The sequence below is a fragment of the Calonectris borealis genome, chromosome 2, assembly GCF_964195595.1.
Source record: "Calonectris borealis chromosome 2, bCalBor7.hap1.2, whole genome shotgun sequence".
Lineage (NCBI taxonomy): Eukaryota > Metazoa > Chordata > Aves > Procellariiformes > Procellariidae > Calonectris > Calonectris borealis.
In genome coordinates, this window is record NC_134313.1 from 72253696 (window position 1) to 72275151 (window position 21456).

At 40.9% G+C, this 21456-nt stretch overlaps 2 protein-coding genes and 1 long non-coding RNA gene across 14 annotated transcripts in view; 2 read left to right on the forward strand and 1 right to left on the reverse strand.

The window, feature by feature from the left end:
• The window catches only part of LPCAT1 (lysophosphatidylcholine acyltransferase 1), a 64887-nt gene extending 58360 nt beyond the window's left edge, over positions 1 to 6527 (forward strand). For 2 of the 5 annotated variants that reach the window (XM_075142317.1, XM_075142318.1), the window contains exons 13-14: positions 177 to 315; positions 5642 to 6527. In XM_075142317.1, coding sequence (XP_074998418.1) covers positions 177 to 315; positions 5642 to 5826 — 324 coding nt within the window. In that variant the 3' untranslated portion in view covers positions 5827 to 6527. The other 3 variants (XR_012672422.1, XM_075142319.1, XM_075142320.1) reach the window with 3 other exon arrangements.
• A 6332-nt stretch (positions 6528 to 12859) lies between these two features.
• LOC142078957 (uncharacterized) lies at positions 12860 to 16445 on the reverse strand. The gene is made up of 2 exons (XR_012672423.1): positions 15708 to 16445; positions 12860 to 12942 (listed from the first exon to the last, which is right to left on the reverse strand). It is a non-coding gene; the product is annotated as an uncharacterized LOC142078957 (long non-coding RNA).
• Positions 16446 to 16641: 196 nt separating this feature from the next.
• The window catches only part of CLPTM1L (CLPTM1 like), a 31628-nt gene continuing 26813 nt past the window's right edge, over positions 16642 to 21456 (forward strand). For 7 of the 8 annotated variants that reach the window (XR_012672425.1, XR_012672424.1, XR_012672426.1 and 4 more), the window contains exons 1-3: positions 16649 to 16893; positions 17659 to 17759; positions 20312 to 20501. Coding sequence is in view for 5 of the 8 variants with exons in the window: in XM_075142325.1 (XP_074998426.1) it covers positions 16717 to 16893; positions 17659 to 17759; positions 20312 to 20501 (468 nt within the window). In the remaining 3 variants the exon portion in view is untranslated. Of the gene's footprint in view, positions 16894 to 17658; positions 17760 to 20311; positions 20502 to 21456 lie in introns of all 8 variants that reach the window. The other variant, XM_075142322.1, reaches the window with a different exon arrangement.

Sequence of the window (21456 nt, forward strand, 5' to 3'; positions counted from 1 at the left end):
AATCAATGCTATCTTTTACCCAGACTGATCAGAAATCCTTAGTAGATCACATCAATCTGAGAGTGACTAAAAATTTCCAATACCAAATTTTAATTTTGTATAACTTTAGTGTGGTGCTGTCTATAGGAGTTAGCATTCAGCTTTGCAATGATTTATCTTGCTGTCTTGATTCATAGCTGTACCAGTCAGAAAGTGGAACTATAGAAGAAGAGGATTTAGCTCATATTCTGAAGACTGCCATGGGTGTGTCACAGATTAATGTTACGCATCTTTTTAGAGCCGTAGATGAAGAAGAAAAAGGAGAGATTACATATGGTAAGTATTTTAAGTGGATCTGAACTGTCACAAAATGTCAAAGTTGTCTGAACTCATGTTGATATACAAACCAGTTATTTTTATTAAACTTTACCGTTTTTAGTTGACTTGTTGACTTTAATAATGATAAAAGCGCTGCAGACAAAGTAAATTTACATTTAAAAAAAAAAATTCGAGTTTCACCTTCAATATCAAATGCCATGTTTACATGTTTTCAGAGGTTTTCCTTTCCACGTTAAGTCAGGCAATACCTGCATTAGCTCTTTCAGCATATTCTGTTCTGTGACTTCCATGCATGTGAATATGTATTTTTAAGAAAGCTATCTTAGCTCTGTCCTGTTCTTGTCTCTTATATCTGTTCCCCGCTATTTCTGCCCTTCCAGAATATAGGGGGATATAAGACTTTCTACTCCTGTAATAATTTCTCAGCCTGTTTAAAAATAAGTCACAAGTGTGGCGGGGGGGAAATGAGAGGGTATTAACGAGGCTGCTCAGTATGTAGTCTGTAATGCAGGTGATATGGAGGCGAGAAAGTTGGATTTGAAAAATTGTGAGATCTGGGTGAATAGATTATGCTGGGAATCAAAGTACTCGTGTGTTACTTCAGATTCTTCATCTTTTATGCAGTAAGGTTCTAAATTTAGTTGTATCATTTAAGTATGAACTGAGTTGTCCATAGCCAACATATCATGTATCTCCAGTAGAAGTGCTTATCGCATGCCCTGTTTTAGTGGTTTTCCTTGAGGATAATCAGTATGTATTTAATTTGTAAAAATCTTACAAATTAAGACATCAGTGTCCATAAATCACAATTTCTACACTAGTAATTCCTATGTTTCAATCATATAATATGTATGTAAAGCTTCAACTACAGAACTATTTTAGAGTTATTGGAATAAGAATCATTGCCACTGCCCTCCCCTTTTTTCCTGACTGCTGTGTCTTGCTTCCTTGATTCTTGCTATACTACCCCTTTCCTTTCTGTACCTCTTCTGTCATGTCCCCAGCATTTCCATGTCCATCCTACGTTACTGCCTTTTTCCTGCCTCTCTCTTTTGCTCCTTGTTGTCTCCCGACTCATTTGGGCAGTGACTCAACTCTTCTCTCCCCGCCCCCATCACCAGCTTCAAAAATACCAGTGCAGAATCTAAGTTGGTAAGCCTAGCAGAACTCTAATTTTGGCACACTTCGTTGGTTGAGAGTAGCTAAATTTGAAATGGTGTACAAGTGAACTCAGACCAGTTCATGTGAGTTACCAAAGAATTCATATTTTAATATCCATCTTTAATAGTACTTAGTTGCATTTAAATCTGCACTTTACCCCTGAGTGGTCATGGTATGTTCCTATCACAAGAAAATCTGAGCAGTGGCCACTGAAGTGCTTAGCTCTCATTTTCACTATTTTATTTCCTGCAGTCAAGAGTAGTCTTTTGTGAGGCTACACAAAGTAGGATGGTGTTTACATCACTTCTTTGAAATTTTGCTTGGATCTTTTTCTGAGAGAAGTGCTCATTTTATAATATAAACATTGTGCTGAGATTTTAAAATATCTGAAAGCTTAATAGTAAGAATAAATGTTCAATTTATTGTAGCAGAGAATTAGAAGATGAAAATAAACTTTTGGTATTGCATTTCTATCTTGAAAGTTCTTGCTGTAAATATTCAATCTCTTGCCTTTCCTGAGAATATGTGCAACTTTCCACATACTCAATTTGTTGTACATAAATACTGAGAAAGGAGAGGTGGAAAATTTGCAAACTGCACCTTTTCTGAAAGCATTGTCCAGACAAGTTCTGAGAAACCAAAACTTTGTATCTGGTCGAAGAGTACTGACATTACTTTGGATACACACAGCAGAGGGGTCTACTCACAAGCTACTTCTTTCTAGGGTGTTAGAATGTGAAGCAGGAATAATAAGTCTTCAGTCTTACTTGTAAGAACAAAAAATAAAATATCCGAAGTGTCAAACCTAAATTGCTGCACATATAGCAGAGTCCTTGAAGCCAGAGATCTCATCCCAAAGGAATACCTCAGGTTGCAGGTAAACAGAATAACCAATAGCAAAACTGAGATTTTATAACTACATTGAAAATATTGGATCTGAATTGTTAGAAGTCTGGATTTTTGTTGCATGTTTGAAAATATACTAGTTGCCAAAGATCTGTGTGTTGTTTCAGTTCTCTTAAGCAGTGTGCTGTTGGCTTAACTGTTTAGATGCACCTTGATTCCAAAGCTCATCCCTTCACTGTAATCTAGAGAGAGGCAAGATTTCTCATTCTTAAGACATGATTCTGGAGAATTTGAATGGGTTCTGTAGGTGGGCATCACAAATTCTAGGAAACTGTCCACCTGCTCTTGATAGACAAGTGATGACTGTGAAAGTGTTCTGAAGACTCTGCCTTGCTAGTAACAAGAAGAAAGGGGCAATTAGCAGTATTGTGAATATCCATATGGATGAACATTCAGAGAAGGAAGAATTATTTGTTCTTTAAAATGTAGTATCCTTACCTATATTAACCATAGGATTGACCTTTTAAGTTCCTGTACACTAAAGTAATTTGTAGCTGAGGGGGAACAAAAACTAGAGGAGATTCATGAACCTACAGCTTCCATCAGGAGCATCAAGGAGTGGGATGGAGGCAAAGGCAGGAGAAAAACCTCTTGAATTTCTTGTAGTACATATGCGTACTTAATGAAAAAGTATAGACAGCATCTCAAAGAACTCCACTTTGGGTTCTTTCCTAGTTTTTGTCTCTTTCTTCTTAGTAGGGGCAGGAAGCAAAATTACTTTTTTCCCAACTAAATGACTAAGGTGATCTTTTCCTCCAGTCTAATGCTTCACAGTTGCTTTAAGCTTGAGCTCCAAGATGAGACCTGTGATTAGAAGTAATGCTGGAATAGTCCTTCTTCCTACATCACCTTGTCTCACATTTCAGATGAATGAGGCAAATGGGATCCCAGGCACTTTTCTTTGTGCTCTGCTATGTACAATTTTGATAAATATTCCTTAATATCTTCAGGACTTGTTTCAGCAAGACCCAAAATGTCTACTTACTGAGATCTATCAGAAACATTATCCTGTTCAATTCAGTCCTCCCTGGAATCAGAGGTTTTTCATTTGGATCCAGTACTGATAAAACATTGAGGGATGGACTCTGGTAGCATTGTCAGGATGCTGATCTGGATATAGACTATCATACTTGTGTGAACAACTGCTTCAAGGGATTTTCTGAAATTATTTTCTGAAAAGATAGAGCAGCTTTTTGAAGAATTACTTAGAATGGCATCTACAGTAAATATTCTAGTCTTTCCCATGCAAAAAGGATTACGCTTAATGTGATTGTAAGATCCTCTTTGGTACTGTTGGTTGAAATTTTTATACTTGTCTTACTTTAGTTGGGCTAACTATCAGAGTGACCTTCCCCAAAAAAGGCTATTTTTTCATGGTCATTAATATGATGCACACATTATATGTGTTGTTACAAAAAGGAATAGATGCTTGGGATGGGCTTAAAGCATCCATGTGAAAGAAGGGAATGCTTTCATGTTTCTGCTGCAGGCCAGACCCAGTTAAGGCTGATAGCTGATTGCTCTCTCCTTGTTAGCTGCAGAAAAATAATGTACTCAGTTGGGTTCACTGAATGTGCTTAAATGTTTTGAGTGCAAACTGATTCATCAGAATCAAGTGTTTCTAATGTATTATTGCAACTACTACCACTGTTAAATATTTTAAATATAAAAGAATGTTCTATGTTTCCTTGTTGAAAAAGGTCAGATGCATCACATTCTTTGCTATGGGTTAATTTTAAAAAAAAGTTGAACTTGCATTAAATATTATTGAAACAGAAATTTTTGCTCTATGCATTTTCAAACATTTAACACTTCCCCCCCCCCCCCCCGAGACTTTATCGTTTACATGATCAATCAGCCTGTTGTACATACAGGTTTTTCAACATAAATGATAGTGTTGGTTTTCATGGCCTGAACATCATCAGCTTTTGTTGAAGTTACAGGGTCCAAAATACTTCAGATCCGTATAAACTGTGGATAAAGGATACCCGCTTTTTTGTTTGCAGAAGGATGAAGTTATGTTTCCTGCATTCTCCACACCTATCCCTTTGCAACAGTTCAGAGGCAGGGTTGACCTACAACTTCAGTGCCCCTGTGAGCCTTCCCTTGCCCTTTGCTATATTGAGAAAAAACACGCTGTCTCAAACAGAAAAGGGTGGCAGAGAGGGAAAGCTGTGGTAGTTCCCTTCTTCCACATCAGCCCAGTTGTACCAGGAGGAACTGGGCTTCACTCCTCTGAAAGGCTGCTTAAGCTGTCATCTGCGCTGCACTTCAGGGAACTCATAGCATCGTCTGATCATCAGCTCTTCTGGGATAACACAGTGAATTTGAGTGGGCTCTGTGTGATACACTGTAGGTGACTGAGTTAGTGATAATGTTTGCATCCAGCTTCTTCCAGTGTCAGTTTTATAAGCTATTATAAAGAATAATTATTTGCCAGCTATTATAATTAAGAATAATTAATTGCCAGCTATTGTAAGAATAGCTTTTTATTATTTGGATCCTGTACAGTATCTCATGTTCAAATCATGTCTGAATAAACAATCATATGGGCAAATTGTGACAAGGCTTCAATGGCTGATTTTTAACCAAAAAGTAACTTCTTGATGTTAAAGATTCCCAGCTCCCCCAAGAACTAATCTTGCTCTTTTTATTGTCTTACTGGTATCCAACATTAAAATCAGATTTTTTTTTTTAATAATGTGTTACAAATTAATTATCTTCTCACAATATTATTCTCTAAAATATTAAGAGTTTTGAAATACTGAAATCTTGAAAGCAGAAGGCAGCAATGACAGCTGCTGTTAGGTTGAAGAGAATTATGAGTGCAAAGCATTAAAGGGCATGTTTGCAAAAGACTTCCCAGATTTTAAGAAATGACTACTCTTGCTGTTCATTGTTCCTCAGCTGGAGGGCTTCTGCCCTTCTCCCAGTGAACAGTGAGATGCTATGTCAGGGCATGTGGTGCTCCCCATGCATTTTAATGCAAATCTGAGACTGTTTACCCCTTCACCATACAAGCTAAGCTCTGGTCTGAAGTGTTTTAAGAAGGCTTAGATAACTCTTTGCGGCATCTTGGCTCTGGGGATGTGGTAAACTTCTGCTGAGAAGCTAAAACAAGCTATGGGGATAGCATTATGTTAACTGCTGCTATTTTTCTCCAAGGTGATCATGTGACTAGATATGTGTAAGCATTCAAATTTAGCGTCCTTCTGTTTCGAAGAGCTGATTCTGTGTAACAACAATTTTTTTTTAGATGACTTCTACAGATTTGCTGAATTGCACCCACACTTTGCAGAAGACTATCTCTATGCTGACCAGATGGGAGCTGAGAATGGCTTGGAGACTTCATCTCTTTCTGCTCCTAATGGTATCTGTACTGACTTCAGCCCTGAAAACGCTGAAGATAAAAACAAGCCCCTGCAGAAGAAACTGAATTAACACTACAACTGTTCCCTTCCTCTCCTGGCGAGAGGATTGTCTTTTCTTGGGATTTTCATAAGTCACTCCAACTATACAGCAAGTACCAGTTTTGTGTGTGAAAGTTCTTCTACCTTAATACCGTTCTTTGAATCATATGTGCTATATTTAACAACATGTTCCAGGTTACTTTGGGGAAGGTGTTTTTATTTTTTTCAAAAAGGTCTTTGAAAGGCAAAAATGTGAATGTGTTTCATTATTAATGTTCATATTTAAAAGGAAGCGGCACACTTATTTATATTCCATTGGCTAGTTTCATGTACAAAGTGTCGCACAAGCTGTGCATGTATAAAGAAACTGTAGCTACTATGGTGTTAAGTGCACTTTGGTGATTAGTGTTTTCCCTAGTTATGGGGATGTTAATTTGGGGCCAAACTTTGCTGTCCATATTTGCATAGTCGGTCTTGTTGATTTCAGTGGGATTATTCTCTTTAGCAAGGAAAGCACATTTTGGCCCTTTGTTTTGGTTTCAGTGAACAGTTTGCAAACAATAATTCAAAAACTTGCTAAGGTTTCCTTTTTATTTTTATTGTTGAATGACAAAATTGTTTCTCTTTCAGTCTATTCCATGGTAGAATGAAAAGGAAAGGCTCCTTATCCCTCACCCCAACACTTTTCTACTGTAATCTTCCAGATGCAATTAAATGTGAATTTTTTCCAAACTGACATGCCACATACTGTTTGCAAATACGTGACAAAACTGTTTGTGCTTTTCTCTTACAATCAATTCAAATCATGTCCATCCAACATTTAAATTGCAGATGTTTACACAATTGTATTTAACCTAGATTTATCAGGAATCACAGGTTTCTTTTGTAGCAAGCCTGTATATACAGATAACTTAGCATGGAACAGACTATGAAAACTCTGTATCAGCACAAGTTTGAAAAGGTTGCAGTTATTTCAGAGGCCAAGCCAGCAACAAGTTGCAGAACATCCTGAAGAAATGCTAGTTAAATCTCTTTATAGCAACATTGCATATACTGCATATAACGTATAGGAAGCTTAAAATAGTTTAGAACTATTTAGGAAAAAAAAAAAAAACAAAAACACACAACAAAAACCAACCTAAACCAGTTGTATTAGTAATATTTCTTATCTTTCCTTTTGTAAAGCCACATGCCTTAATTACCAATGGAGGTCTCAGAGAAAAATTTAAATTATTATAAAACCACAGAGCTTCACTGATTAGGAAATGTGACAAAAGCCTCAAGGAGTAGGAAGGAGGACTCTGACACAAAATAACTGATGGCAACTCCACTTCCAAAGAAACAAAAAAACCCTTTCAGATCATTTCTGTGATTAATTTTGTAGGGCTGCGCTAAAATATGATGGTTTTGTGATTGGAAGACTGCTGTTGAGATTTGAATCTTCTACATGTTAGAGTAATTTAAAATTAGATTTGAAAGGCAGGAATTTAGCAGAAAGAAATCTGTTTGTACCAAATGCTTTTATTATTATTTTTTAAATAGCAGGAGGTGTTTTAAAGCTCATTAGAGTGTTGGAATGTGTCCTTAGAAATCCCTAACTGTATGTGGCAAGTCTCCAAACTGAAACTGGCTTTAATGGAAAGATTATGGGGAAAAAATGTAAGAAGTTACGCTTTCTGTGGGGTATGTGGAGATAGATCCTCATTTGGAAGTAATAAGTAAATTTTTGATTTATCTAGGTAACGCATGCCAAGCCGACAGGGCTGCAGCAGACTGGCTAACAAGATTTGAATTAAAACTGGTAATGAAAAATAGGAGAAATGGTTTGGAAAAATAAGGAACTACACTTAGGTAGGAATAGTCAGCTGCACAAACAGGAGGGAGTGGGTATTAGTGCATAAAACATCTTGGGGCAGGGATGGTATACAGTACGACAAACTGAGCACTGTTAACTCATGGCTGCAGAAAAGATACTCATTATAGTGGGATGCATCAACAGTGTAGCCTATGAGAAGTGTGGTGGTATTTCTGTGTTACCAAGGTGTGATAAGGCCTTACCTGAAGTACCTGTCCATGTTGGGGCACCTGAGAAAGATGGGGAGTGGCTGGATAGAGTCTGGAGGACAGAAAGTTCTCAAAAAAGAGATCAAAAGTATTCTTTAATCTAAAGAAGAGGAGACTGAAGGAAGATGTGAAAACAGTCTTCAAATATGGAAAAAGTTGCTATAGAGGAGATAGGAACAGTCTTTTCTCCACATTGATGGTAGATACAGGCTATTCATTTAAAAGGCAAGTTAAACATTAGGAAAATTTCCTTACAGTACACCTAGTTAGCTAAGGAGAATGGGTTATTCCAGGTGGGGTGAGGAGCCTTCCTTCACTGGAGGTTTTGAAAGTGGAACAGACAGACAACTAAGAACAGACACACTTGATTTTGTTGATCATGCCCCAGGGTTGTAGGGATACATCCTGAGGTCTACTTTCTATGATTATACAGTATGTATTTTAGTCGGTTTGTACGGCAAGGCACATGAACTGTAGTCTGGGCGTATCGCATCTCCTCTGCGAGACTTTCTATGGCACGTGGCTCAAGCTGGCTGTCTAGGATAGTTATCTTTTGCTTTGTATCTGAGCTTGGGAATTTGAGAATTTCAGAGTGCAGGGGATGAGATAGAGTTCTCCGAGACATATGTCTGAAAAGAAGAGAAAGGTAAGCTTAGTATCCCATGGACAACTTTGGGGTGAGAGAAGCTCCAGAGGAAGAGATACACTGTACGTATCTGTGAAAGAAAAATAAAGCTGATTGAAGTTGGCTGAGTGTGCCTAATTTGCATGTATGGTGTGTGTAACTTGGGGACCTGTCTTCTGAAAACAAAGGGTTCAGTTGGTTTTCATACTTGCATTGGTGAGGGACATGTTTTCTAATTGTGGTGAGTGTAATAACTGCACTTGTGTGCAATTAAGCTGTGCAGAGTGTTTGCATTGAAGGGTGCTGCAGCCTACAATAGACGGGCCCTTAAACACACGCCACGCTGCATGGTGAAGAGGCACTGAAAGTTGTGTGCGTCAGTGAGTTCGGTCCAGAGCTGCTGCTGAAGAAGGCCAGTGACCAGCGCATTGTTTGCTTGGTGAGCAAGTACTCTTGGTGGAAGCAACCATTTAAAAAAAAAAAAAAGGAAAAAAAAACCACAACAACAAACCCCCACGAAACCACAAAACAACACTTAGATTCTGTAATGAATTGCAGTGCTCCCTCTTTTGTGAGATTGTTGAGCGAGGTAGAGACATAATAGGATGAATGATAGGGTGAAGTCCTGATCAGCCTGCATGGAAACATTATTAGATCACACATAATATCGCAAAAGCTGAAATTAATGAATATAATTCAGGTGACTTTAGCATCTGTAGAATATAAGGCTATAATAATAGACTGCCTCATAGTGACAGAAAAGCCACGTTACTGTAGGATGGTAAACTTGGGACTTTATTAGAGAGCTGAGACCTGTAACACGTTGCATTACTGCAGCAACATTCATTACAACTCATCTATCAAACTCCATCTGCTGAAATGTTGTAGTAGTTCCAAATCGGCAGCCTTTTTAAAAAGCACCCAACTGTGGAACAGCTGGGTTGTGACGGTCAAGTTTCAGTGGCGTGCTGCAATGTCAGGGTAGAAGTGAAAGCTTCCTTTCCCCTTCACCAAACACTGACATGCAAATGCTTTCAGCTAAAATATTACAGATTTTACAAACGCGTTGTTTTATTTTAACTGGTGATATCAACAGCCCCTAAATTTACGGGGAGACATATGAAGAAATTACTTCAGTTCTTTGCAGCAATTTAACTTAAATGATCCTTACACAAAAAAATGCAAGGCTGTGAAGGCATTTGACATTTCTGATGAGCATTTTACTACTTTTATGTAATACTGCCATCACTTGTCAGTAGAGTCTTGCATCAGACTGAATTTTTATATGTTGTACAAAAGGCCCAGCCAAAGCTTTGCTATTCTGATATGGTTGAACAAGTATACTCTGTATTTTGAATGTATTTAAAGTAACACAGAAAATCATGAAATCCAAGATATCTAAAAAGTCTTTTTTTTTTTTTCCCCTTCATTTATATTTCTTCAAATATAATAAAACCCTAAGCAAATGTTTAGGAGGTGTAAAGCATGTTTAAACCACTGTCTCTACCACAGTAAGGCAAGTGCTATTACAGATTTCACAGGAGCCTGCTGCTGTAAGCAGATACACTTAAAAGGCATTATGGGCAATTTGTAAGGATTGTGGAGAAATTAGGCTGTACACTTAATTTTATACCAATTAATTACACTATATGTTTCAATGCATTTATTGTAGCTAGAATAATCTTACTATGATAAAAAGCAACCAGGCTTGCATGTGTGTTTGCTAATCCCGCTTTGAAGGTATAAATCCTTAGGTCGCAAAGGTTGAAAAGGAGACATGTCTGCAGTAAGGAAGTGATGCGACCTCTTTAGTGGCAAAGCTGCCAGAAGTAAATAGTCAAGTTTTGTACATAGCTGTTTATTAATATTTTCATGCAAACTGAATAGGTTTGTTAGCTAAAGCATTGGGCTGGTTGGAATACGTTTTTATTCATAATAGGTAGTAAACATTTTTCTGGAAGAGGGATGGTTGCACTTTAACATTTGCATAGCTTGATAAATTTTCTAAAGCAGATGTATTTTTATTCATTTATGAGTTACCTTACAAGGCCATCTTTGGTATTGCCATTATTTTTCCTATGTTATATTATCATGCGGTGAGTACAGCTTTTCGTGTTAACTGTTTTAGCCATATTCTGCTCTCTGCTCCTTCAGAAATGGTGTTCTCATTTGAAAAAAAAAAAAAAGGACTCAACTTCTGCAACTTATATTCTTTGAGCGCCACGTGCTGTAGATCCCATGATCTCAGAAAAATTACATAAGCACAGCTTTGCATATATTATGGGACTGAACTAGAATGCAAAAAAAAAATTTCTGATAAAAACTCTAACCAAGTCAGATCAATTTTCCTTTAGGTCAGAGTGTGGGTTATAAAACCTTCTGAAATGTTGCATTTTGCTTCATGTAAAGCCTCTGCTTTTTTCTAGCAGCACCTTCATGAGTGTCCTAGCATTAAGAAATTATAAATATGTTGGCCAAGAGTTTTACGTTAGCAAAATTTAAGTTCGGCTCCTAAACTCATATTGAAGCACAGAAGTTCCCTGTGAACCAAGTACTTCAGATGGTTTGTTACTTTTTAGGTACCTGAACTTCAGTTAATTTGGAAAACTTCAATTACCTAATTAATATGGCTAGATTGTTTACAAAAAAGGAGGAAAAGTAGGTCCAACAGTTTGAAATGGAAAGTAAGAATTTGTAATCAGTGCCACTGATAATTAGTTATTAATTAAATTAATAATTAATCAGTCCAGCAAAACCACAAGATCTGTTTCACAAATGAGCAGGAAGACTGCAATTGTCATTCAGGTAAAGCCCAGCTAGGTAGAAATTAAGCCAGCTGTCCTTTAGTCAGAGGATGATTTCTTGAAGGTACTGCAGCGTTGTGTATCCAAGTAACGTCTAGGTCACTGGCAGCGCAGCTAGTGAGGTTTCATCTGCTCTCCCTGCCTTTTTCCTACGAAGACTGGAAAAAAAGTATTCAAAACCTGAGAGGAACCTTGTAAGACCTGCTGAGAGGTAAAATCCTCCAGCTCCACCTCAGAGGAACAAACAGGATCGCTCTATGCTATAGCTAAGGCAGTGAACTGGGTATACGTTAGTCACCAACACATTGTGATCAAAACGTGCGTACATTATATTGAGGTAAAACTACTGAGAGAATGCAGCAGCAGAGAGATCATCCATTAGATGTGCCTGGACTTGCATCTGTGAGTATTTCCTGCGCCTCACAGTGATGAAGTTAAGACAGTTTCTTTCCCTAGGAAACCTTTCAGGTTTATTTCAAGATATTAATTATTTTGTCTTTTACGAGTGGAGGAATGGTTTGCTTCGTAGAAGTGGCTTCTTTTTCCCCAGATGGTATGATGTGCTTTATCATGTCTAAGGGGATTAAACGCAAGTGGAGGATACCAAGAAAGAGGATTTAAGAAGCTCGTAAAATGGAGGGGTTATGTTTCTGTGAAATACTCTGCCTATATTGTCTTGCAGGCTTGTTAGGCAAAATAATTTTACTAGTTGTGTGATGGCAGCAGCTGCTTGTTCCATTTGTGTTAGCAAAATGGCAGAGCAATCCTGAGCAGGCTAACTTCAGGAGGCCATCTGTAACTGGTAAAGATGTATTTGCAGTGTTCAAATGACCAGTCTCTGGGAATGGAAACAGTGGAATCACCTGAGCACAGATTGTACCTGAGTAAGTTATTCCTGTTAAGTAACGTATTTGTTGGGTTTTTTTACCAACATAGTTGTCATGCGTCTTTATTCTGAGCTAAATTGCACAGGGCCATACGAGCATCCCAGCTTATTTGAGGTTAGCTTGGGGATCTTGAAAAAGGGGCTGTACGATAATCTCTGGATGTGGCGTTAGGCTTCAGTTCTTTCACTTTGACCAAAAAACGTTAGAAGCAAGAGCAAAATAATAATGACTTTTGTAATTTTAATAATAATATCAAAATATTATTTGCATGGGGTGTTAGTTGAGAGTGCCAGTTCTGAGCCAAAGAGTCAGGTGAAGAAAAATCAGGCTGAACTGCTGGTCCTGAACCAGCAAGTAGAAAAGCCCATCAAGGCTGGCATGGCAGCAAAGCTTTCACTGTGCAGCTGCCCTTTTCCCACAGTAAAGAAGGATCTTTTCTGCCTCTTGGGCTGGTGAATTCACTTTTCTGCATCCCTAGCTCGTCCTTGCGCTGTCTGTTCTTTGTAGGTGTGTTGCAGCCTGAGGGAGACCTTGCTGCGTCTTAAGCTTCAGTGACATTCATGGACTTTTCTCCCTGAGCCGTAAGCGCCAGGTGAATATTAAAGTCACGTTCTGGTAATGCCACCCAAAACTAAGGGCCCGGGTACTGCTTCAGCTTGTGCCTGCCGTTAGGTAAAGGACTGCTTTTTCTTTTCCCCCACTTTAACCATTGCAGGTGTGTCCAGGTGACAGCAGGTCTCAGAGAGCTTATGAAATTCTCCTTGTTCCTATGAACAATAAGAAATTAAATTTAGAAATAGAGTACAATGAAACCTTAAATTGGATTGACTTCTGACTCGCTATGTCGCTTTCAGTGTGTTCCTGTTTACTTCCAAGTTGCGAATGCAGCATCTATAAACACGATAGCAAACAAAGTCTCCTCATGGATACTGGAGAAAGCTGAAGCTCAGACACTTTTCATCCTACCATGGTACTGGAAGTGAAATTCATCTGACAATAGGTTATTTCTAAGTCTATGAATGTATATGGGGAAAACCCAAATACATGTCTTTTATTCACTATCCAGCATGAAGACAATTTTGTATTTTAAATGCTAAAGAAATAAACTTGTAAAGATCTTGTATGCCCTAAGTATATATTTTTGTCCTATGTTTTCTTTTATAATGAAGTTCAAGCAAAATACTTCTTAATATTTCAGAAGGGAGGTTTAAGTTAGCCAGTGCTGGACTTTCCAGACTACAAAAGCAGTTTTTAAGTAAACATCTAAAAATGAAATTGTACTTTTTAAATGTGGATTAGAATTCCTTAGGTTAAACATCTCTCCTTAGCAATTGTATATACTTAGACAAAAAGCAAAACCATTGCAGCTGCTTGTCTATATATGGTTGTTTGTGTTTGGTGATTCGTTTATATTGCTTTCTCAAATTGCTCTAAGGGTATTAAGAGCTCCATGTAAATCAGTAATGTTAGAAATAGAAGTCAGAAGTAAATTTCTTTAGAAGTGATAGATTTTGTTTCCTGGAGGAGGACCAAGACTAAGCATCTGCTAACCTTGTATTACGTACTATACAACTTCAATGTTGTGGCATTGTGCTGCAAGTATTTGGCATCTGTTCAATGGGACCACTTTCTAAACCTTTTTGTAATTCCCAGCATCTCTCCAGGTGTGCAAGACATTTCTAATTTGATCGCAGGTACTAGTTCATCTTTTTGGAAGAGTAAAATTGAGTTATCAACAAGCTGAGAAATAATTCAGAAAAAAAATGTTTTTGATCTCTTGAATTATTGTTAAACTTGCATTGAGGATATCATTTATATATTTTGGAAAAAATATTGCTATGTTTTTGAACACACTTGAGAATTTAAATGCAAAAGCAAAAAAGTTAACCTTTTAAATGATAAAATTTTGGAATTTTCTCTTACTGCTACTGAATCCAAGTTAGGCACTGCCATGAGGAGGATGCTTTTAGTTGAAAACCTGTGCTGACAGAGCAGGAAGCAGTTTTGTAGGAACTCACTTGCAAGGTATAACGTGCTCGTTCCATCAGTGGTACAACTTCTGTTGACTTCAAGGCTGCTCAAGCAGACCGGGTGTGTTTAAAGACGCATATTGGCTGCAAGCTTTTTATTATAATAGCCCTTGGATATGCAGTGTAAATCTGTAACAATAGTGCTACTGGATAATAATACTCTGAATGCATATTTTCTGCTGTAAATTTCCCTCCTATGGCTCCTATGGTATGTGTACATAGACTACTACCTTTGCACTGAACTGACTATACTTCGTAACTGAAAAGCAAAGACAAGTAGTGTACTAAAGATGACTGTAGCTTTTGGTTCCAATTGTGGAAGTACTTTTGCAGAACGAAAAGTATAGCTTCAGTGCTACAAATTTGATTTTTATATTTTTTATTAACATGCATGGAAGACTAAGGATAATATTTTTTAAAAATGAACTTGTTTTTGTACATTTTTCAATGTTTAAAACTATATGATTTAACATTACCTCTGAATACCAGTGATCAGTCAATTCTTAAAGGAAATACCTCAATTTGAGCATTCTTTTCTTGTTAGTTGTCTGATAGGTTGAAATGGACTATAGCGTGTGATGAACTGAGCCAAATGATGTAGATGCTTAAACTACGCTATATAAGTGTATGATGATTTGCTTAAAAGGGAACTAAATGATACACTACAAGTGTTGATGTGCAGTATACAATCATGGCTCATTCTGCCCAACTGGACGTTTTCCTTGTGAATGGCTTGTAAATTGAATTTTCAGCGTGAAGCCAAATTAAAAATGAAACAAAAAATGTTTGGTTTCCTCTGGATTTTTTTTTTTTAGATTTAAGTTTTTTATAAACAACAAGGTTTACGATAAGGGGAAGGACACAAATCATAATTGTGAATAAGACTGAGTCCATATATGTTCAGGCGTGCTTTGTTGATGTATGTTCTCTGTGGCAGTGTGTGTAGAACAGTGTTTGTTCACCTGACAGCTGGGAGTATGAAATTACAGGGTTTTAAGGTTTGTTTTTGTTTGGGTTTGGGGTGTTCGGGGGTTTTTTGCATGGGTTTTGGTTTGGTTATTGGTTTTTTGTTTTGTTCTGTTTCCCCTAACAGGGGAGATTAAGCACAGAAAATAGAACTGGAGTCAAAGAAGAATATTGAAAAACAAAAAAAGATTCAGAAAACGGGCTCCAGAAGTCTGGAGAACAAGTCTGTGTAAATTAAACTGACGTAGCTCTGGCCACTTTTACTTATCCAGGAAGCAGACGAGAAGTGATCCAGCACTCCAGATACCTACATACGTGCGAAATTAATAACGCGGGGTGGAAAAAGGCATAATGAGGTCCCGTGATGGTATCCATCTTCACCTTCCCCCGGGGTATTTCCCAGCTCCATGCGATGCGCTTACGGAAACGCCCCAGACTGCCCCGGCCCTTCACCTGCCCCGCGCCCCTTGCCTCGCCCGTCTGCGTGGCAGGGAAGCTGCCTGCCCTGCCGCCCGGCTGAGCTGCCGGGCAGTCACCTCTCGCCGCCTGCTTCTGCCTCTTCTGCCCCCGCGCACCTTCTGCCCGGCGCTCTCGGCTGAGGTGCACTTGAGGTACGTACCCACGTCACCGCTTTCTCCTGGTTGACGCCACCTGAGCGGGTACGCGAGGACCACAAGAAACGCTCCTTCTTCATTCCGGGCGCAGGGCCTGGAGGAGCCCTCCCAGCCCCCCTGAGGGACAACGTTGAGTAGCTCAGGCCTGCGGGAGAGACCGTGACCCGCTGCCCGGCGGGAGCGCTGCCCCGGGGCGGCTGGTGGAGGGGCAGCGGCCCCTTCCCTCCTCCTGGGCCCTGCCACCCTCCCCAGGCGTTTGCTCCTCTCGCTCCCTTCCTTTACTTCTGTTTTATCACGTCACGCCACCTTTCGGCCCGTGCACCCAAGGTAATTCCTCGGGACGGATTTTTTTATTATTCCTCTGTATGCCTCCGCCGCTCTTCCCTCGGAGCTGGCTGCCGGGGCGGGGCACAGCGCCTCTCCCCCTTCCTGCCCCTTCGCCGCACCTCGGCGGCCTCGCCTCGTGTCGTGGGCCCTTCCCAGACCCCGGTCGTTGTGAAGGGCCCAAAATACAACGTGCGCTGAAAACACGTTGCTGTCCCCTCCTGGAGACCCGCAGGCGCGGCCAGGGGCGCACGGACAGGCCGGGAGGCCCGCGGCCAGCGGCCGGTGTGAGCCCCCACGCCGGCCTCCCCGGCCGGACGGTGCCAACCAGCGCGCCCGCCCGCCGGCCCCGCCCCTCAGCGCCCCCTAGCGGCGGCGGGGGCGCCGCCCCCCTGACGCCACGCCGTGACGCACCCAGGCCGTCCCCTGGGGCGGGGACCTCCCCTAGCTGGTTGCTAGGCGGCGGGGCGGTGCTTCCTCCACCCGCCGGAAGTGACGGACAGCCGGGCGGGGCGGGGCGGCTGCCTGCGTGGGGGATGCGCGAGCGGCGGCGGCGGTGGGGCGGCCGGGCTGATCCCGAGCGGGGCTGCGGGGGGCGGGCGCCGCCATGCTGAGCCGCAGCTCGTTCACCAGCCTGGTGGTGGGGGTGTTCGCCGTGTACGTGGCGCACACGTGCTGGGTGATGTACGGCATCGTCTACACGCGGCCCTGCCCGGCGGCGGCGGTGGCGGGCGGTGCGGCGGGCTGCGTCTGGCCCTACCTGGCGCGGAGGCCTAAGCTGCAGGTACGTGGGGCGCAGCGGCCCGCCGGTGGGAACGGGCGGGCGGCGGCCAGCGCCCGGTCAGCGGGCCCCTCAGCTATCCGCCCCTGGGACGGGCTCCTGGGTACGGCGAGGTCTCCGGTCCCGGTCTGGAGGCAGGAGCGGCAGTGCCTGCCCGGGCCCGACGCCCCCGTCTCCGTCGCTGCGCTGGTGGGTGCGGGGAGCGCCGCGCTGACTCGGCTGACAGCTGCGGTCACGCGTGGCCGGCCCGCCCGCTGCCCGGGCGCGCAGCTCCCGCCTTCCCCCCCGGTAGCGCTGCGGGTGTGGCGGGGTCGCGGGGCAGAAAGCGGGGAGCCCGCTGCTGGCGCCCTGCGCTGGCTCCCCCCGCCTTGCGGGTGTGCCCGCGGCTGGAGCAGGGGTAGGGTGCGGGTGTGGTTTGGTTTTTGATTTCGTGTATCTGTTGGCACACGCAGCGAGTAGAGCAGCCCGGCTGGAGAAATAGCTCCGCTTACCTGGAGATCTTTGACTTCAAGAATAGGTCATCCTGTTAAAGTGTGTTCAGTGGCTGTGTTACGACGTGTTTCTGCCCCCAAAAGGAGGGAGGAAGGGAGAGCTGACAGCTGTGTTAGGCGTTTTTTGAGTACATTGCTTTCTTTCCCAACGGTATGTAACCATCGTGTGACTGGGGAAATTGGTGAAGCTGAAATACAGATCTGTACTCTAAGCTTACTGATGCATGAATTTAATATTTCTGTATTCTGATTTCCCTATGCTGTGTTTTGATTTCAGTTAAGTGTGTATACTACCACACGGTCAAGCATTGGTGCTGAGAGTAATATAGATCTGGTTTTGAATGTGGAGGATTTTGATATTGAGTCCAAATTTGAAAGGTAGGTATCCGAACTACGAGTTGTTTAATTCTGAAGTATGTATCCTAACTAGTAGTTACGTGTATGGGAGTATGCATGAAGCAAGGTAGACTGTTCATGATAGTTGTGTTGAAAGAGCAGAGTTGTTGTTCTTGCATTCTTTGTTTTGGGGTTAAAGCTATTTTTGCATGCTGTACAGGCTATTCAGTTCACACTGGTTTTTGTAAAGTAATAGCCATATTTGCTATGTTAAGGCAGGAAAGATGTTAGTTGGATTTCAGCCTTAGGGTTGAGGACAAAGTGCTGCTGTTAATAAAAATGGTATTTTTCGCTTTAATTAAAGATTCCTAGAATATTTCATGAATTAAACATTGGTAAAGTGCCTGCCTTGATGGAAATGGTGTGCTAAGTTCACCTGGTGCCGAGGAATAGGCTCTTAGACAAACTTTTCTTACTTTGAAAATCACCTCGTCGTTTTAAGAAGCAAAGCTTGCAAAACAAAGCTCTACTAGTAAATACAGAAACACTTGTTTCTCTCCTGTAGATCTTACAAATCTTGAATGCTGTCCTATGTTGTCTATCTTAATTTTCACATTCCACTCTAAGCATTCATCTTACTAGCTGCGCTAGATCAGTAACGCACGTATAACGTGCTAAGCTTAAGTATTGGTTAGTTTGGATCAGCGTACTGTTTTCAGCCATATAGACAAATGTTTTACAAAAGCGTACTTTGCTTATAATAGTAAAAATGACTTTCCATTGTGAAAATCTTAAGTCAAAGTGCCTGGAAATTCTTGAGACTTTCCTCTAATAACATGTGTAGCCAGTCTATTAGCTACATGATATTTTGTTCTTAATAGCCGTGGCTTCAGACCTGGAATAGAACTTGGAAGTCAACTCATGTTCTCTTTTCCTGCATTTTAGCAACATGCTTTTCTGTAAGTGTTTCGGTGCTAATAATCGTAAAAGTAAACCTTCTTTTTCTGGTAGTTTAGAGTTTTGAGGTCTTCTGAGGGGATGTTGGTGCTAAGATGAAATAAGATTGTGCCCTTAGACAAATTTCTGAGTATAACACTGCACTCCACGTATGCATCTATACAATTAAAATAATTAGAACTACTTGTGTTTCATATTTGGGGCCTCACTTTTTTTTGTTTAAAATAGTCGCCTTTTTCTTGACTGTTTTGTGGCAGGGTCTCCCAGGTTCTTTCACGTTCTGTTTTCTGTAATTAAAGAACAGTCTGCAGTTTAGGTCATTAAACTTCATCTCTGATAGACTTGAAAATATAAGAATTGTTTTATTGACAGAGTCTAAGCCACTGAAAGTATTCAGAGCAAAATAACCTGAGCAAATTTACAGGAATAGAGGAGGTATTATGCAAGGTTGCAAGTAGGATGATTTCTTGGCTAACACAAGGGGAGTGACTTCATGGTGTGGGGCTCCTATCTAGAGTTCTGTGCTTGGCATGCCATAGCTGAGAAGATATTTTATTAATGCAAAGTGCTTGGCAAAACTTCGTGATTTTCTTCTTAAACTTTGTATACAGTCTGTGATACATATTCAGCACGTAGAAGGCAATTTTCTACAAGTGCTGTGATAATTTTGGCCCTGTGACCTATGGGCAGGGGAAACCAACAAAAAAACCTGATGATGCAGTCCTGTGTTATCTAGGGTGATAAAGTATGAATTGGACAAAGATTAAAATATCTTAAGATAATAGTAAAACTTTGGAAATGCAAATATTGTAATACATACTAGAGTATATAAATTGATCCCATCTAGCCACAGCTCATTAGGGCATATTAGCCAGAACTAATTGTTGTGTGCCAGGCAACCCAAATGTCTCTTCTTTTTTTTTTTTTTAATGTCCCCAGCCTTTTTTTGCTTCCTTCCAGAACATCTTCAGTGATCCTTATATGTAATAGCACATGCTGAAATACTGTCCTGGTTCCGGCTGGGACAGAGTTAACTTTCTTCCCAGTAGCTTGGGGGGTGTGCTGGTTTTGGGTTTGGTATGAGAGGGGCGTTGATGGCCCATTGATGCCTTGGTTGTTGCTGGGTGGTGCTTGGACCGGGGACTTTTTGTTTCTCTTTTCGGCCTCCCATGCCCTGCCATCTCCCATGCCCTGCCACCTCCATGCAGGAAGCTGGGGGGGGGGAGGGGAGGAGCACAGCCGGGGTGGTTGACCCAGCTGGCCAATGGGGTATTCTATACCATGTGTTGCCATGCTCAGTATAAAAACCAGGGGTGTGGGAGGGCTCCCCCCATTCGTGACATGCGGTCAGCGGTTGGTGAGCAGTTGCATTGTGCATTGCCTGCTTTGTTTATTCTGTTGTTGTTGTTGTTATCATTGTTATTATTGTTCTGTTTCATTTTATTTCAATTATTAAACTTTTTTTATGTCAACCCACGACTTTTCCTGCTTGTGGCCACCCGATTCTCTCCCCCATCCCACCAGAGGAGGAGGGGTGAGCGAGCGTCTGTGTGGAGTTTTTTTGCTGGCTGGGGTTAAACCACAAATGACAAATATTTAGCTATGTCATCTCATAACATATTTATTTTGTATTTTAGGACAGTGAATGTCTCAGTACCAAAGAAAACCCGAAATAATGGCACGTTATATGCATACATATTTCTTCATCATGCTGGCATTTTGCCTTGGCATGACGGTAAACAGGTGCATATAGTAAGCCCTCTGACCACGTACATGGTCCCTAAACCAGAAGAGATTAATTTGCTCACTGGAGAGTCAGCCACACAGGTAAGTGGTTTTTCCATCTATAGGTGAACAACTGCAAAAAAAGTAATTTCTTTTATAGACACTTCTAGTGTTAGCATCTGCTGTGCATTTACACTAATGATGATATTAGGGAAAAAAAGAATCAAAACCCCTCTTCTGATTATCAGCTTGTACACTAATAGTAGACCACTCAGCACAGCGGAGGTAGAGCCCTCTATAACACTGGCTGCTATTAAAACACTTCTCTGGTTAACATTAATTACTTTTTTAAGGATTCATTGCTTTTGGTAGAAATACTGTATTGTTCTGTAACACATGATGCTACTTTCTATAGTGAGTTGGATTCATGTGAAATAATATGCTTTGCTTTTATAAAACAGAGATATGAACTTGATTTTGACATTGGTGTGTGATCAATGTCAAATTGCTTCTTTTCCTTTAGGATGTTCTTACTTCCCACTTCAATTTGAGAGAACAAGATCATATCCTTTGACAAATGTTATGATTACTCACCGGGGGAAAAAAATGTAGTGTTATTTAATGAAATACTTGTGAATGGTTGTGCCTCATAGATTAAGTGGAGCTTGAGAATTTCACTCTGTTATTCTTTGGAATCTGAAATATACCTGTAGCCAGCAGTGCTGTTTCTAAATGCTGTCACAATAAAGTTGAAAATGAGTTGAGAGTAGTAGTCAGAACAGGTGGTGTTCATCCAAAGAAAAGCAAGTAGAATGCCCTGGGGATAAGCATTTACTGAAAGCTAAGGTTGTACTCCGTTTCAGCACTGCTTTACAGAGCATTTGGAAGCTCAGAAGTTCAAAACAAATGGTCTGATCTTTTTACTCCAAAAAATGTGTATGGTTGATATCCACATCCTTCTGACAGTTTTGAAATAACATCTGATTACTCTACAGTCCTTATTTCAAAGTGACTTTTTCTGACTAGTATCCACATTCCTAAGGTATTAAGATTAATT